This window comes from Crocodylus porosus, unplaced genomic scaffold (genome assembly GCF_001723895.1).
Source record: "Crocodylus porosus isolate Cpor-Errol unplaced genomic scaffold, CroPor_comp1, whole genome shotgun sequence".
Classification (NCBI taxonomy): domain Eukaryota; kingdom Metazoa; phylum Chordata; order Crocodylia; family Crocodylidae; genus Crocodylus; species Crocodylus porosus.
The window spans coordinates 16,163,270-16,178,967 of NW_017728913.1; the positions used below are offsets into that span (position 1 = coordinate 16,163,270).

Consider the following 15,698-nt stretch of genomic DNA (forward strand, 5'->3'; position numbering starts at 1 on the left):
CTAAATGGAGAAATTGGATAATTTTGCAAGGAGAAACACAAGTGCAGAAGGCTGAAGTGACTAGCTTAAGTTCATGTAACAAATCAGTGGCTGAGCTACAATAAGAACCAAGAACTCTGGGCTTCACATCCATGACTGGTCCTGCAGAGGTGGCAGCACCCTTCCTCCTAGCTTCCTTCCAACCCTCCCCTCTCGCTCAGGTGGACAGACCACATGGGGGACTTTGTTTTAAGTCTCCAAATCAGGTAGGAATCCCCTTCCATCTTCATCTCTGTGCTCAGTAAAACATCCCTCCTCCTTTTCATCCATTTCCCCCAACCCCTGGCCATGGCTACACTGCCTCCGGCTTGCCAAGGGGCTGGGGGGAGCTTCAGAGGCACTGCCCTCCTGCAGATGGGTAGCACAGGGAGCTGGATTCAGCTGGGGACAATGGCAGTAAGCAGATGGCTTCCCTTTCTTGGACCTGCTCCTGGGATGACAGAGAACACTTAGGGTGACTAGGCAAGGAGGAGGAAGCTGCTATACCTGACTGAGCCTGGCTCCCTGTGCAGTCTGGCTGGGACACAGGGGGAGAGGGAGCCATGGAGTAGCTCTGCAGCTTCCCGTGCCTTTGGGGCCAGCCACAGGGACCCTGGCAGTGGTGGACAGAGGAGGCAGTGATAGGAGGGGAGGAGAGGTGCTGCTGAGCTAAGAGGGGAAGGGAACACAGCATGGTCTGAAAGGGAGGTGAGACTGTGCCACTACATCCCCTCTGGATCTGCCTCCGTGTTGATATACTATTGTACTTTGAGAATCATTAAACATTTTAGAGACAATAAGAATAGGAATCTGAGATTAATGAGATTTAGTCATATCTCTCTTATTTGGAAGCTCTATTTGATTTGAAGTGGTATTTAAGGGTGAACTGCAGGTGTTGGAAAGCCACTTGTGTGTAATATTCCAAAAGAGAAAATACAGCTGTTTAAAATACAATGCTTAATTACATGTGTAACAAAATTTTAAAATCCTTAGCTCCCTAAATCATAAGGAATCTCAGCTGAAGACATCCTGCTTCCTCTGCCTGAGCGATATCACAGCTGCTGTTGAACAAATTGGTGCACATTCCATTTTAAACCTCTATTTGTTAAGACTACTTAACATGTTAAAAATATTGGGCAGCAATGTGTGGTGCCTAGAGCTGCATGTCCGGGTAGTTTGAAAACAAATCAAGGTGACCCATTTGCATTATTTAAGCATAAATAAGAGGTCTTAAAACTTTTCAAGTCCCACTTAACATTGAGTAAAACTTCCTAATGTGCTGAAGTCATTTTCGTTAATGATCTTAAAATCATTCACAAGTTTTGTCAAATGTCATTGTGGGGATTTAAGAGGGAAGATGTTTTGAGGGAAAGAAAGCACCTAAAAGAAAATAACTAATAAATATTAACTATGGAAAAAGAAATAAAAGCGAGGTACTGCAATGTGTCAGTGCATTTGTATTTAATTTATTTAGAACTTCATTTGCAGAAGTCTGATTTTACAAACACATATTTATACTTGTTCCTAATAAGAATCCAACTGATGGCAGACATGAAGTTATTAAAATTTTTTCTTATTATCAGAACATATACCTTGTTTTTTAAGGTATACATCTCTTACTTCCACATAAGAGGGCTAAGATGTTAATAAAGTGAAAAAAAAAGTGATTGTATTTTTTCCATGCCAGATGTAGTTGAAATACTAATATTGTATTTGAATAACATTTATGTCAATTGGGGGAAAAAATATATTAATTAGTGTTATTTCTGTTTGAATCTTCAGATTCAATAAACTTAGTGGTGTTTGAAGGAAAACTAACACAATTTGTAGTTATGGGTATACTGCTGAAAAAAGTGATATGACTCCATTGGATTTAAAAGAAATAGCAAAATACTAATTTTATACTCGGCACTTCTTTTGTATTTCATTGTTATCACTGGCATTTCCTAATTTAGAGAATATAAGCCAAGTTACCTAGTGAGTTTAGAAGATCAGGAAATACCCCATCTTTATTTAATTATTTATTTGCTAGATGCATAAGCTGCCCTTTCCAAAAGAGGCTCAGGACAGAAAAGGAAAGTTTGAAGGTCAGCAAACCATTACACCAAATAAACCTCATAATGTAAAATGATGGAGAACTGTATGTATATGGAAACACTATTGCTTTGGTAGTACCAAACCTTTTGCCTGAATTTTTGTAAAACTAAAATTGCAATTTATATGTTGTTTTAGTAGTTTTATAATGAGAAGCTGACAGTTAAAGTAAATTTGCTTAATATAGGTTTGAAAACATTAGTAGGCAGTTGCAGGGGAAATTATACGTAGTATTTCAAAGGACTTGTGTAATTTTTGGTCCTCTTAAAATTTTGAAAGCTTGTAAGTTACAATAGTAGTTACCTGAATTGGGGTGTATTCTTCAGTAACTGTGTTTGCACATACACACCTACAGCTTTCTGAAATGCTAGTCATCCTTATCTTTGGCAACTTGTATGGTTGCCTACAGGTTCTCTGGGTAAATGTTTGTGAGACAGCTAGGTGAAGCTAGTGATGGCTTCTGTAAAAACAAGTAATTAATTAATTAATTAATTTAAAAAATGTAGGGCTTGGCTTCTTTTGGAAGAGGTGTGCTTGAGGACAAAGACGAGTCGTGTCCTTCCAGCAACTAATGAGTCTGGAATAGGCAACAAGCAGCTTTTTAAAAGCTGTGCCACCTCTGAATACGAGATATGAGTTAAGTAGCTACTCCAGAAGCTACTGGAGCAGATTTCCAGAAACAGATTGAAGATATTTCAGATATTCTACATCAGGCATGTTTCTTTAACACTTTGTCATTTTCTGGGATCCTTGAAGATCACTACTTCTTTTTTTTTTTTCCAGCTCGGTGTGTATCTTCAGGTAGATAGATGATGTGATATAAGTTTCAGCTTTGATCATCTTAACCATTTAACTAAAATACAACCAGGAATGCTCAAAAGTTAATAAGAATAACCTATTTGTTAAAAATTGAGTGCAAATAGCCAGTTTCTAAAGAAGACTAGAGTTTGAGGAAACGTACTTCCCCCTCTCTGCACACGTATTTGATATGGAAAAAAACATTAATGTGCTTCCCTGCTCTGATGGTCTCAGTTGGTAAAGATGAAGTCTGAATCAGATTCATCAGATTAACAGTCAAAGGATACCATCTTGTTTAGACTGGTAACTGGTAAAGGGTTTTTGGATACAAGAGGTCAATAAATAAATATTGCCTAGTCCGCCTGACTCTTAAAAGAGCCTACCATGTTATTTTCTTGATAGACAACACAGCAGTTAAAGTATGCACTAATAAACAAGTAGGTATACCAGCCATCCATACCCAGCAAGGAAAGTCTTGCGCGCTGGATAGAGGAGAACCTAAAATTCATGTGGGGATTTCACATAATTGGAAACCATAACTGCATTTTAAGTAAGCTGATAGGATAAGATGTGGATCCAGTATAGCTAGGTTTTCACCTCATCCACTTCTCAGCGAACATGGAGATTCTGCCCGTTTCCTCCCCATACAAAGAGGAATGCCTCATATAACGGTATGCAAACTAGGGCTCGTGTTTGATTTTAGGGATCATGTATACCTTTCACCCTTCTCATGTTTCTTTTTCAAAAGCAGAACACACAGTAACCCTGATAGCTTCATTCTAACCTCTTAGTTGCTTGTTTTTCTGTCTTCCGCTCTCCATCTACTAAAGAAAGGGAACTTTGTAAAACACCAAGAAAAACTCATAGATAGCCACACTCAGTTATACTTCAGGTGTTAGATGTCTTTTAATTATGAGAGAAGACTGTTAAAGAAATCAAACTAATCTCTTATTGTTTTTAGTATTAAGGCTGGTTACACAAATCCCCAAATTACAATGTCTAATGGTTAGTGCTTAGTAATGTAATAAAAAAAACCCCTTTTTAATTTAAAATCCAGCCTTGTTAATATTAAGCTTTCTAGATTTATGTAGATGGTAAAATTTTGTTTTTATTGAAATGCATGTGAAAATCATTAAAATTTTCTTATAACAGTGACTGACAAAGAAAAATACATTAATCGTTGACATATGGTTTACATATTGCAGATTTACACTTCTATGTAATGGAATCACGATGACAAAGTACAGGAGTGTAGAAGAGGAAATAAATAGTAACATTTCTGTGCAAAAATTGCATACTTACTCTGATTTAAAGCATGATTGATATTAAAATCCCCAAAAGGGGTTTCTGTATGCAGTGTCACTGTGGCAAGGTTTTCCCAGAGTAATTTATTTTGGCTAAATTTTAAAAATCCCCAAAAGTAAGACACTGCACATTTAAAGAAGCAGCACAAGCCATTGGTTCATATGTCTTCATTTCTGACAAATGCCCTAGAAAAAAATATATGGTTTAAAATACTTCTAGTGCATTTTGTACCTTGCTGCTGTTTTGAGAGCTATGATGTTTATCTGTGCTACAAAAATGAGAGCTGAGCACACATGGTGATGAATCAGTCTGCAGTCGAAGAGAAGACTGGCAGACAACAGGGTATCAAGCCCAACTGAGGCACCAGTCTGACTGTGCTAAAGTCTTGTCATTATATTAAAGATTTGGATTATAGATTCATCTGCAGTAACAGCTCTACAGAAGGGCATTTGTTCAAATAGTCTGTAACATTAGTAAATGGGTTATCACAACAGCATGCATTACTCCATTGTAACTGTAGCTTTGGTGTTGCCAGGATATTAATTGATTGCAATTAGCATCATCAGTTTAACAATGCAGTTGCCACAGCCAGCATGTTTTAGAAAATGTGAAGTGGTGAGTGATATGTGCTTAATCCTTGTGTTTTGGCTGGAGTAATAACTTTTTAACAAAAAAAAGACTCTGGTGAATTTGTTTTCTATATTAACTTTTGAGTACTTAGGGAAGTTGTGGGAAAATGTGAAGGTCATGCAGATATTTGTGTACATGAGGATGTCTGTGCTGTTCTAACAGAAATGTTGAGTTGCCAAGTGCCAGTGCAGTTGGTTGAGGCAGGATCATGTGATCTTGTGTTTTCAAATTGGTGGTAGTAAATCTGGCACGTTAGAAGGAAAGACTGTATGTATCGGAGTTGTTTAAACGTATGCTTTTTTGCAGCATTCAGAGCAACTTTCATTCTGCTGCTGCTGCGTTTTATACCCATCACCTACGTTATAGGAGACAAACTGTTGGAAGAGTAGGTGGGAGAGAGAAAAACAGCTTAAAAATATTTAGAAACATTTCCTTGGGCCCTAATAAAATTGTACCCGACAGGGGTCTGTGTTTAAAACTCAACTTAAAACTGCCCTTTGCTACCACTTGAAAAAGAAGCATAAGCGAACATTTCTTCATGTAAGCTGATGTACTGCCATTGTTCCCAGAGTTCAAAAGATTTAAAAGATCAGTGACAGTGGTGCAATACACTGTTTTAAATGGATGATGATCTGGGGTTGGGAAATTTAGTGGGTTTTTGCCTCATAGACAAGGGTGCTCCTTCTCTTTCTACCCACTGTGTTTTCTTCTGCATTTGTTCTGCCTTTCTTTAAAGTTCTTTATTCATCTTGTTAAAATTTGTCTGAACATTTTTGCTTCTGGGAGGCTTGCTTTCACCTTACAGAAAATTGTTAATGTATTGGATGACTAAAAGTCTAAAAAGATCATTACTAAACGTAGCTAAACATTGCCTTTGCTTGCGTCACCTTTCTCAAACTGTAAGGGCTTGTGTTCATTTGTTTTTTGTGGTGGGTTTTGGTGTTTGGGGCAGGGACTTTGTCTTCACACTTGTTAGTAAGGTATATAGCATGCTGTTGGTACCCCATAAATAATAAGCATTTCTCTGACTTGTTAAGGAAGGAAGCTTTTGAGAATGAATATCTGAATTTGTGGAATAAGAGCAGTTGTTAAAAATCTTTTGAAGGACTGAATAACAAGAACCCTGGTAATTACTTCTGACACCACTGTAGGAATATATTTTCAAAGGGCTAATTGTTACCTTTTACACTTCTAAGCGGAACATTTGCACAGCTTGTTCTAGGTTTTATGCCTTATCCATTACATGCTGAAACTGTGTTTTGAGGGGGTTGGGCCCACATCCACAATAGGGCTTCAGTGTGGCAGTGCTGAGCGTCACTGTGATTTACTTTGTAGGTGCCTGAATTCTAGGGTGGAATTCACAACCATGAAATATAAAAATCTAGGTATACTATACAATACATAGAGAAAGTATGGCATCTGGGAGGAAGATTCATAATAATGAGCATGCTGCGGAATGATGACTGTGCTATCAAAGCAAAATAATGAGAGCAACGTGTCTGAAATTATACTTCTCAGGAGCATAGGTGCTATCTGACAGCCCTGAATTAAGCACCCATGTGAGACTGGGATTCACAAGCTGAATCCCTTTTAGGGTGAGGCGTCTACATTTTCCCTTTCAGAAAAAGACGGTCTCACTTTTCTTTCAGGACATAATGGGAGGGAGATGACTAGTGGGTGCTCACCTTTATGTGAGAGTCTGATGTTAATATTTAGATCATTCGTGTCTTCCACAACCTGAGGATGTTTAAAATCTTCTGCTCATCAGGAGAATGTCTGAACCACCAGAATAAAGGTATAGATGAGGATGGAATGAGGACGAACTATCCCACATGAGTTCCATCTGTGCCATTTCAGAAAGCAATGCCAGCCAAATTCGAGAAGTCAGTGAGAAAGGGAGCACAAGTGGGAGCATGATGCTGTAGTTCAGTGACACTCACTTGGGGAAAGAGGAAGTGCTCTGTTCTAATTGTATAAAGATGGAATTGTATAACAGTGGAAGGGGCTGCTATCTCCTCTTCTGTGTTTCTGAATGCAAGTGGTTTGGTTTCTGTGTTTTGTTCTAATATACAGTGAAACCATCAGGTTGTGCTGTGAACATTCTTAATGGATTGACCACTGTCAGGAAACTGGAGAGAAGTGGTGCTCAGCTGGTACATTCCCAAATGAGCTAGACAAGAGGTGGGTGCTGAGAACATTTTCTTTCCTGAAATGGTAGCATACAGAGCCAGGAGCACTAAGTAATTAGGGGACTTCCCTGGCAAAAATGAAGGTAGTACCACCTAAGGCAGGGGTGGGCAAAATGCGGTCTGGATGCAGCCTGCCAGGCCATTCTATCTGGCCTGTGGGGCCCCTAAAAAAAATTTAGAAAATTAATATTTATCTGCCTCTGGCCGCCTGTCATGCAACCCTCGATGGCTTGTCAAATCTCAGTAAGCAGCCCTCCGTCCAAAATAATTGCCTGCCCCTGACCTAAGAGTTAAGGGGTCATATCTTGGATTTCAATGGCATTTAGGTGCTCAAGTCCCACTTCAGGTGTGTAAATTCTTTTGTGGGTTTTTGCCTTGGATCTTGCCACATAAATATTTGGTGTGTACACATCCTAATGATGATGATGGTTGTACAAGGAAATATTTTTGATGAATACCACAGCAAGTGGTCATGAGCTGTTATGACTTGATAATAGAAACTTTGAAATAATCCACTGTCACAGTCCCTTTGTCACCAACATTGGAAATGTTTTTTTGCTTTTAAGCATGGTTCGTCCTGTAAGCAAGCTAGAATTATTACCTGAATAAAAATTAGGAATTGGATAGCAGGAGCGGCTGCTGCTGCTAAGGCAAAATGCATTGATACATACTTCGAAAGTAAATGTACTGCAGTTATGGGTCCCCTAGATAGGCTGGGAATACCATCGCCCTTGTAACTGTTGTTGGGTATATGTTATAAATAGGGTTTCAGTAGTAGCGGATGGCCCGTCCATTCCATTTAAACGAGATTGGCTTTACTAACATTTATTTTGATGCATGTTTTAAAACCCACATATATATGATATTTGTCAATCATTGAGCATTTATGACCCATAATATTAAGAGAAAAAGGAAACTGTGCATTTCCCTTCTGAAAATGTGCAATTTGTGCTTAAAGGAAAGTTGCATTTCACCTTAATTATTGATAGATACCTGTGATAGAAACTTTCCAGAGTAGGTGAGCAGTTTAGATATCTTTTGTCAAATCCTTATTATATGTTTGAAGTGGGATTTAAGATGCATCAATGACCATTACATTTCTTCCTTATTTTATAGAAAGTTCAAGTATACTGTATAGGAAAGTGCAGTAATTATTTTCTGAGACTTCATTGTATGTAAAACTATGTCAAATAAAGCTTATTCAATAGCTAGGAAGAAAAGGGGTAGAGGAATAGGTGGGGGAATCTAACAAGAATAGGTAACTTGACATTTAAATACAGCCCCAAACATAAATTTTATTATGTAAAGTTAAGGGCCGGGGTGATGGCACAAGATTATTCAAATTTAAAAACTTCAAAAATTTATCAAGTTTGGGTCTCATGGTAGCATCAGTTACTTGAAAGCATTTCAGTAAAGTTAAATTGTATATATAGACTGCTGTTATGTTCTGTATTTATTGGTTTACTTTCTCATTTAAGACTGAAAGTCTGCATCAAGAATTTTCTGTAAAGATGGAAGTTGATGGTCTTGCTATGTGAGAATTATTTGCCTTTCCATATTCTTTTTCAGTTCATATTTTCCCTTTACTTTCCAAACTTTTACTGCAAATGGCTTGGCTAACTTTGTTTTGAAGTTCATCAGTTGTCTTTCTAATTCAGTGGTAACACATAATGTATGTGTCTATACTTCCAGAGATTGGTGCACTCCTCTTCCCCTGCCTCCTCCCCTTGCATGCATACCTAGGAGTGAAGAATTGTCTCAGTAGAACATCCTTACTAGTCAGGATGTGATGCAGCAACTTCTGATTGGGGCATGGCAACCAGAAGGCCACCAAGCTGGACCAGCAGTAGATTCTAATTGCTCTGACAACATGTGATGCTTTAGTTTTACTAGTTGCTGTTTGTATGCCAGAAACTTCATAAACTTCATATATGGGATAATATACTATAACACTGGGTTGAACTGCATTTCAAAATGCAAAACATTCAGCTGCTTATGTTTAACATTTTGAAATACTCTCAGTCAGTTTCATTGCAAGGGATCCTTACGCCCTTCTGTTTATCCAAAGTACTATAAATATTCACAATGTTTTCTTCTTTGCAAGGATAAGTATTAATAGAACCACATCAAGCATAATTTTTCATGAACTTTTAAAACAACATCTTTTAGCATACATTAGAAAATCAAGGATACGTGCTATATTAAATATCCATAAATGTTTTCTATTTAAAATGTGCCAAGCATGAAAGAATTCCCCTTAAATTTAGAGACATAAAAAAGATTTTGGCTGTTCAAGATGCCTCAATTCTTTTTTTCATTACTAGACTTCATTTTTGCTAAGTTTTGCTCATTTACTGTTAATCAGTGTCAGAACAAGTAATCACTATGTAGCAAGTCAGCACAATTACTATAGGATGAGTTATTTGGTGGAGGCAGCTGCAGATTATGTGAAAGTGTCAGGCTTCATTTTTTCATGTGTGTTTTATGCATGTGTAACAGCTTTTAACTTCATAGAATGCAGATTTAATACTTTTTTTTTTAACAAGAGCAAAAGCAAAAAAATGGTGAAGTTGCTTTTTTCCCATATGGTCTCTGATTTAAAGAATGTGTTGTAAATGTGTAGAAGAGATCGGATTCTACCCAAATAAAAGCTTAATGGCTGAGCAGCAGGTTTTTTGTTGGCAGTGTCTTGGTCTTAACAGTGTAAAGCATCATCAGTTCACAGCACTCCTAAAATTTATGTTGTATACAGCTGATATTTATTTTATTGCTTGAACATGTTCCCTGTTATATTATAGTTTCCTCTCTTTAACATGATGCAGTGAATATAAGGCTAGATGTAATGTGCTGTGTAGGGGAGTGACTGGGTAAACTGCTGTTTAAAATGTAATTTTCCTCCGAAAAGCAAATGATTGAAACTCAGACTCATTCTTCTTATGTTACCATTTTCTCCAAATTGTACATGCCATTGTTTTAATGGAAATTGCTTAGTTAATTTCTCTGTAGAACTGTAATGTGTATTCAAAACGATTTTAATTGACATTTGTGAAAATTCAAGATGTTACCTGTAGCAGTGCACAGAAATCTGCAGCCTGAGTAGTGTCTAAATTGTCTATTGAAAATCCATGAAAGCTTGTCAAGAGTGCTGTTTATAAATTCTTGATAGAGATGTCTATCGCTTTGCAGCAGCATTATTTTTGGGTGGGGAAAGATGGTGTTGTCAAACATACGGCTTTATCTTCACCTTGGTGAAAAACCTGTATGTAGTTCAGAGCTAGTTGAAGTAAGTCTTGCTCCTATTCCCATCCTGCCTTCTGTGATATTCTTTGGAGCCAGCAATCGATGGATCCCTCCCCTCTGGGGCTTGCGTGACCTACAGAAGCTGATATAATACAGGCAAGAGCTTGTTACTTTATCTGAATTGTCCATCTCTACCTTAATGAGTGAAATGGTTAAGGATTTGAGGGGGCGAGCCTCAAGGAATGTGCCTTCCATTTGAGTTGAATATTTCGGTGTACAGAGGGAGAGGGAGGGAGAGAGAAATCCACTTACATCACTAGAACTGCATTGAGTGTGCCTGTGCAGGTTAAGAGACGGACTACAGTGTCTTTGCTTTCTGCAGGAAGCAGCAATGCCGTTTGTATCCTAAGAGGAATTTTTTATTTAGAAAAGGAAGCGTTCTTTCTACCCAGGAAATGGCTTTCCTTGTGCGTTGCTATGCCAACTGCCTGCAGCCATGGTCTTCCAAAGTAAGCACAATAACGTAATTATATTGGCGTATTACATTCAGACTCATGGATCTCTGGGTTTCTGTGTGTATGACTGTGTTGTATTTTTGTTACTGACTCTTTTGGTGGTAGATCAGGTTGGCTTGATTGTGAGGGACAAACATCGTGAAATTAAATGTCCATCAGTGTCATGCTGCTAAGATTAATTGTGCAAACTTGGTTAGTTGAGTGGAACAGAGATCACTGGTCACCGCTCTGTCAGCATCATTAGTAGCCAGGGAGGAGGTCCCTATTCGCATGCTCTTCCCTGGCTGCTTTTTTGGGGAGGGAGAAAGGGTGTAGGAGGGGGCTCTGCGTGTGTGTGTGTGTGTATGTATGTGTGAGTGTGTGAGATTTGCAAATGAAACAGGAGTATTAACAATGCTTGGCTGAATGCTGGAGGCTGGTTCCTCCACCCTGACTAATATAATACTGTATTAAGCCTTTTTTGAGGAGTCTCTGTGCAGTCAGCCATTTTAGCTTTTTTCCTCCTTTTTCATTTCTTCCCATTCTTCAGTCTCAGGGAATGGTCTTGTTCCCTTGGAAAAATGCTGGATGTGTAGGATTTCATCACGCTCTTCACATCCTGACATGCTTAGACTCTCGCTGTTACAAAAATGGAGACTAACACTGTTGTTTGGATTGCTTTTCTGTACTACAAGTGTGAGAGGTTTTTTGAGCTTACTAGTAGTGACACTTTAAGCTCCAGCTTGGTTTTTCCTCCCCCCTTTTTTAATTTGATGCTGTAGAGGGTGACTTGCCATCCATAAGAAATTGGTACATGATGTGTAAATTCAGTTCAGCATATGTTTCTTCATTATGAAACCACTTGCAGTCCCAGCTAACCATGGAGTTATGGGCCAGCAGGAGAAACATTCAGTAAGTACTGCAAATTCTGTTTGTTCTATCCAGACACTATCACAGTAAACTGCATTTAGGTCGGAGCTGCTGCTGTTGATGATCTGATGTAATGGTAATGTTTGGGGAAAAGTTGTACGGGAGGCAGTGTTAGAATTTTGATTAATCACTGGTGTTCCATACTGCTTCACCCAAAAAATGCCAACCTTGATTTTTTTTTTTTTTTAAATATTCGCTTCCAAATTTAAAAAAAAAAATAGTGTTTTTTCTCGGTCAGGAGGCTTTAAGCATTCAACTCAAAGTTCGACCGGTAATGTAGGTTTTTAAAAGTTAAGAAATATGCAAGTGACATAAGTATAGAGGATGTTAGGGATAGGTCTATTCTGTGACTGTATTCTCTTTCTAATATACTTATTACCAAACCTGCATAATATACTCAATCCATTAACTGCTTAAAAATTCAATGACTGAAAACCTAGAATAATTTGAAATGGCAAAAGACGTAAGTACTGGTGCTTTATAATTGATCCCATGAGTCAGCTACACCTTTGTCATGCTATAATCCCATAGGCAGCCACTGTTTGTTGTTTGTGAGAAATGCACTCGTAAGCAGAACAGCAATCTTATGTTTCAGGGCCTCAGGTGTCAAAAATGTGAGCTTAGTTTGTTGTTATAAAGTTTGGCTTCATTGTCTAACCGCTTAGTTAATGCTGCTACTTAAAACACTACACCAAAGATGTATTATGCAGTATAATTTTCAGTCTTACTTTTTTAGTAATTTGAAAAGGTCTTTACAGATACTCTGTGTATGTGCAGGATTACACATGCAGGGTATATGTATATGATATGTAGAACAGTGTGTGTGTATACTTACATGTGCACACACACGTGGTATACCATATGTTGAGATATGCATCTGGCAATTAGAAATATTGGGAAATGTACTTAGAACTTTTTAGGGAAGGATATGTTTTATTTGTATATTCAATAAAGGAAAACTCGATTGTAAATATATAAGAAAGAAGAAACTAATCTAGTAATGTTTTAGGAATGCAGGTTTTTTTAACTCTCCCAATGTACATAGTAGGTATGTTGCAGAAACTTACTGAAAAATGTTTTTGGTCATGCGATTTATCTTGCGTACAATCATTTCGTATTCTTTCTATCAATGAGTTCATGTTACCAAACTCTGGGTATTTATGAGGCATAGAGTTTGATCTATATGGGGGAAAACTGGAGACTAGGAAACTTTTAAGTCTTAGAAACAAGGGCTGCCAGGTCTGATTGAGGAAGCTTGTACTGTTGTAAATGGAATTGAAAATGGTAAAGTTGTTTGCTGGTGGTGGTCACTCAGTTTTCAACTTCATCATTTTCCCTGCTCTTCCCACTTCTAAGAGTATACTTTCAAAGCTCTAATAACAAAGTGTAATTAGGATGCAGTAATTAGTTGTAGGTCAAATAAAAGAATCAATTCGGTATTCTGCAGACCTACATGGTTTTTAAATTATGCCTCGTATAGCAGTACTGTCATCTCAAATTAGTGTAACTGCAAGTAACAAGAGCCTTACTATATAGAACAAATTTAGGGTCATTTAAACAATTTGAAAATAAGAATAAATTTTTTTTTCAGTTGATAACAAATCAGATAATGTAGCCATGCTGGAAAAATTCATGTAAATTAAGAAAATCACACACTGACATAAGTCTTTAGTACAGAGTAGAGCTTTTGCTTTCATAAAAGCAATAGTTGAAATATTGCCAGAGAGTTCATTTTAAATCCTTGTTGCTTGCTCACAACTTGATGAAAAATTCTATTTTAGAATAACTGCCCATGCTTGTTGCCAGACCAAAGGTAAATTTTAGTTGGAAAATGGAAAGTAAAAAAAAATTAACACTGGGTGGTAACTTGGTGAAGAAAAGGGAGAAAAATCACGTTCAAGAAGGGAGAAAAATCACGTTCAAGCTATGCATATATTTTTCTTGCTATTCTTAAAAAAAAAAAAAAAAAAATATGTAGACTTTATTAATGATTTAACCCTTACTGAGTCTCAGGGTTATGGGATTTAATTAATTATGAAAAATCAGCAATCACCTAAGTAGGCCTTGCTGGACCTATTGGGACAGTTTGCACATGAGTGCAAAGCTTTTGCTCTTATTCATGCCCTCAGTGAAATTTGTGAATGAATCTGGATAGATTCTGATATTATCTGATTCTGCTTCTCCACATGTATCATTATCCTGGAAAGGTTTGAACTTATCACCTTGTACTTGTCTTTCTTTCCCATTTTCCCCCCTTAAAGTCAAAGCTAATTCAAATAAATGCTAGCATTACTAGGTACAACAGGGGGGAAATAAGGCGATGCAGAAGTTAAGGTTCTCATCTCACGAGTAATTTATCCTGATTTTCTGCAATGCACTCTCTTGGTAATTATTGTCTGACCATGGATATGAAGCTAAGTATTTAATATAGCATATACAGTGTTTGTAATTTAAATGCCAGCTTGAGAACCTTTCTTTTAAAATTACTTGGCTTTTGTGTTCAAATATAGAATTCTGTACAAGTATAGATTACAAAAGAGGGCTTTTTAAGATTTGGTTTATTGTCCTGTGAAAACTGCCACTTGAAATAACCGTTACGTTACTATACAGGAGCAAACCATTTGCCTTGTCATTGTTTTGTGGCACTTGATATGGTGAGGAATTAAAACAGAAGCAATTAATGTTTGGGTATTTGCTATGGTAAAAGAGGATCAGGTTTCTTTTCTTGCATTTTCCTTCATTCGTGAGCTGGGATAAATTGGAAGTGTTGTCAAAATGAGGCTACCAGTCTGAGGGTGTTGATGTTGCTCTGTAATCTTCCTTCGCTATGTAAAAATCCAGTTTTTTCCTGTTATCTCCTGACTTAGAGAGTAACTATGTGCATGCTGTGAAGGTAATAGGGAGATAAGGAGAGACAGATCTGTTCAAAGTATCACTGGACTTGATTTTTAGTTGTTATGATCGAGTATCAAACCAAGCTTTTAGGTCAGCAATCTCTTTCCATTGGTTAAGCTAAACATGCAGGAAGTCTGGGGAAACTTCTGGGGTTGTCTCCATCAATCCTATGCAATTTTTGGATAGCTTCTCCCAACCTCACCATGTTATAATGGTGGAGAGATGACACCTCCAAATATGTGATCTTCATTTGAAACTACCTAACTTCAGAGAAGTAGGATAAAAACCTAGCATCTTGTCCCAAATGTATTGATTGAAAAATCCTATTGAAACAAAGCACTTGAAGCTGTCTAAGAATGTTTTTAGAAGCACTTAACTAAAAGGAGATAGACAGCTTTATCTTTACTCCCAAAATGCTGTATTTACTGAAACTATATCCATAGTTACAGTAGGTGACTAGGCATAACAGCAATTGAAATAAATTCTCCATTTGAGAATAGTGAGATGGGCAGTTAACTTTCATGATTGTATTATGATCAACTTAACTCACGAATTTCAGAACACACTAGAGTCACATGCACAGTCTGCTGTAATGGATGAAAGTTATTTCTTTGCTTTAAGTATTGCATTGAAATAAAATGAAGTAACGAAGGACATGTTTCACTGACAGATTAGCTCAGTGACTTCACCCTTGCATGATTATGTAGTGGTTGTAGTCAGTTACTTGAAATGTTTCACCAGGTTTAAACTAGGGATACAGTTGGCCTCCTGAGCATAAGGAATCCTTTAGTTTGCCTTTTGGTCCACCGAGGGATTGGTGATCTCATGTTAAGTCATACAAGGATAGAAGTTAATGGTTGAAAAGATGATTGGGGAACAGCCTTTTGTCTGCATTGTCAATAATGTTTTTCCAGTTTTGTATGCAATCTTAAGACTATTTGGTAGTACCCTTATAAATCGGGTAAACATAGAAATACGTAGAAGAAATGTAGACCATGTCAATGTAGGGAGGAACATAATGTTGCTTTGCATCTTATCTACTTTAAAAAAAAAAAAGAAGAATTTATATGAAAGCCTGAAGTTGAATTCTCTCTCTCTCTCTCTC

General features: G+C 37.4%; 1 protein-coding gene across 15 annotated transcripts in view; it reads left to right on the top strand.

The window, feature by feature from the left end:
• The window catches only part of RAPGEF2 (Rap guanine nucleotide exchange factor 2), a 295,940-nt gene that overhangs the window by 173,938 nt on the left and 106,304 nt on the right, over positions 1–15,698 (top strand). For 2 of the 15 annotated variants that reach the window (XM_019534558.1, XM_019534560.1), the window contains exon 1: positions 11,195–11,680. The exons of 12 other annotated variants lie outside the window; for them this stretch is intronic. In XM_019534558.1, the coding sequence (XP_019390103.1) occupies positions 11,621–11,680 (60 nt within the window). In that variant the 5' untranslated portion in view covers positions 11,195–11,620. Of the gene's footprint in view, positions 1–10,695; positions 10,784–11,194; positions 11,681–15,698 lie in introns of those variants that run through there. One more of the 15 variants, XM_019534559.1, reaches the window with a different exon arrangement.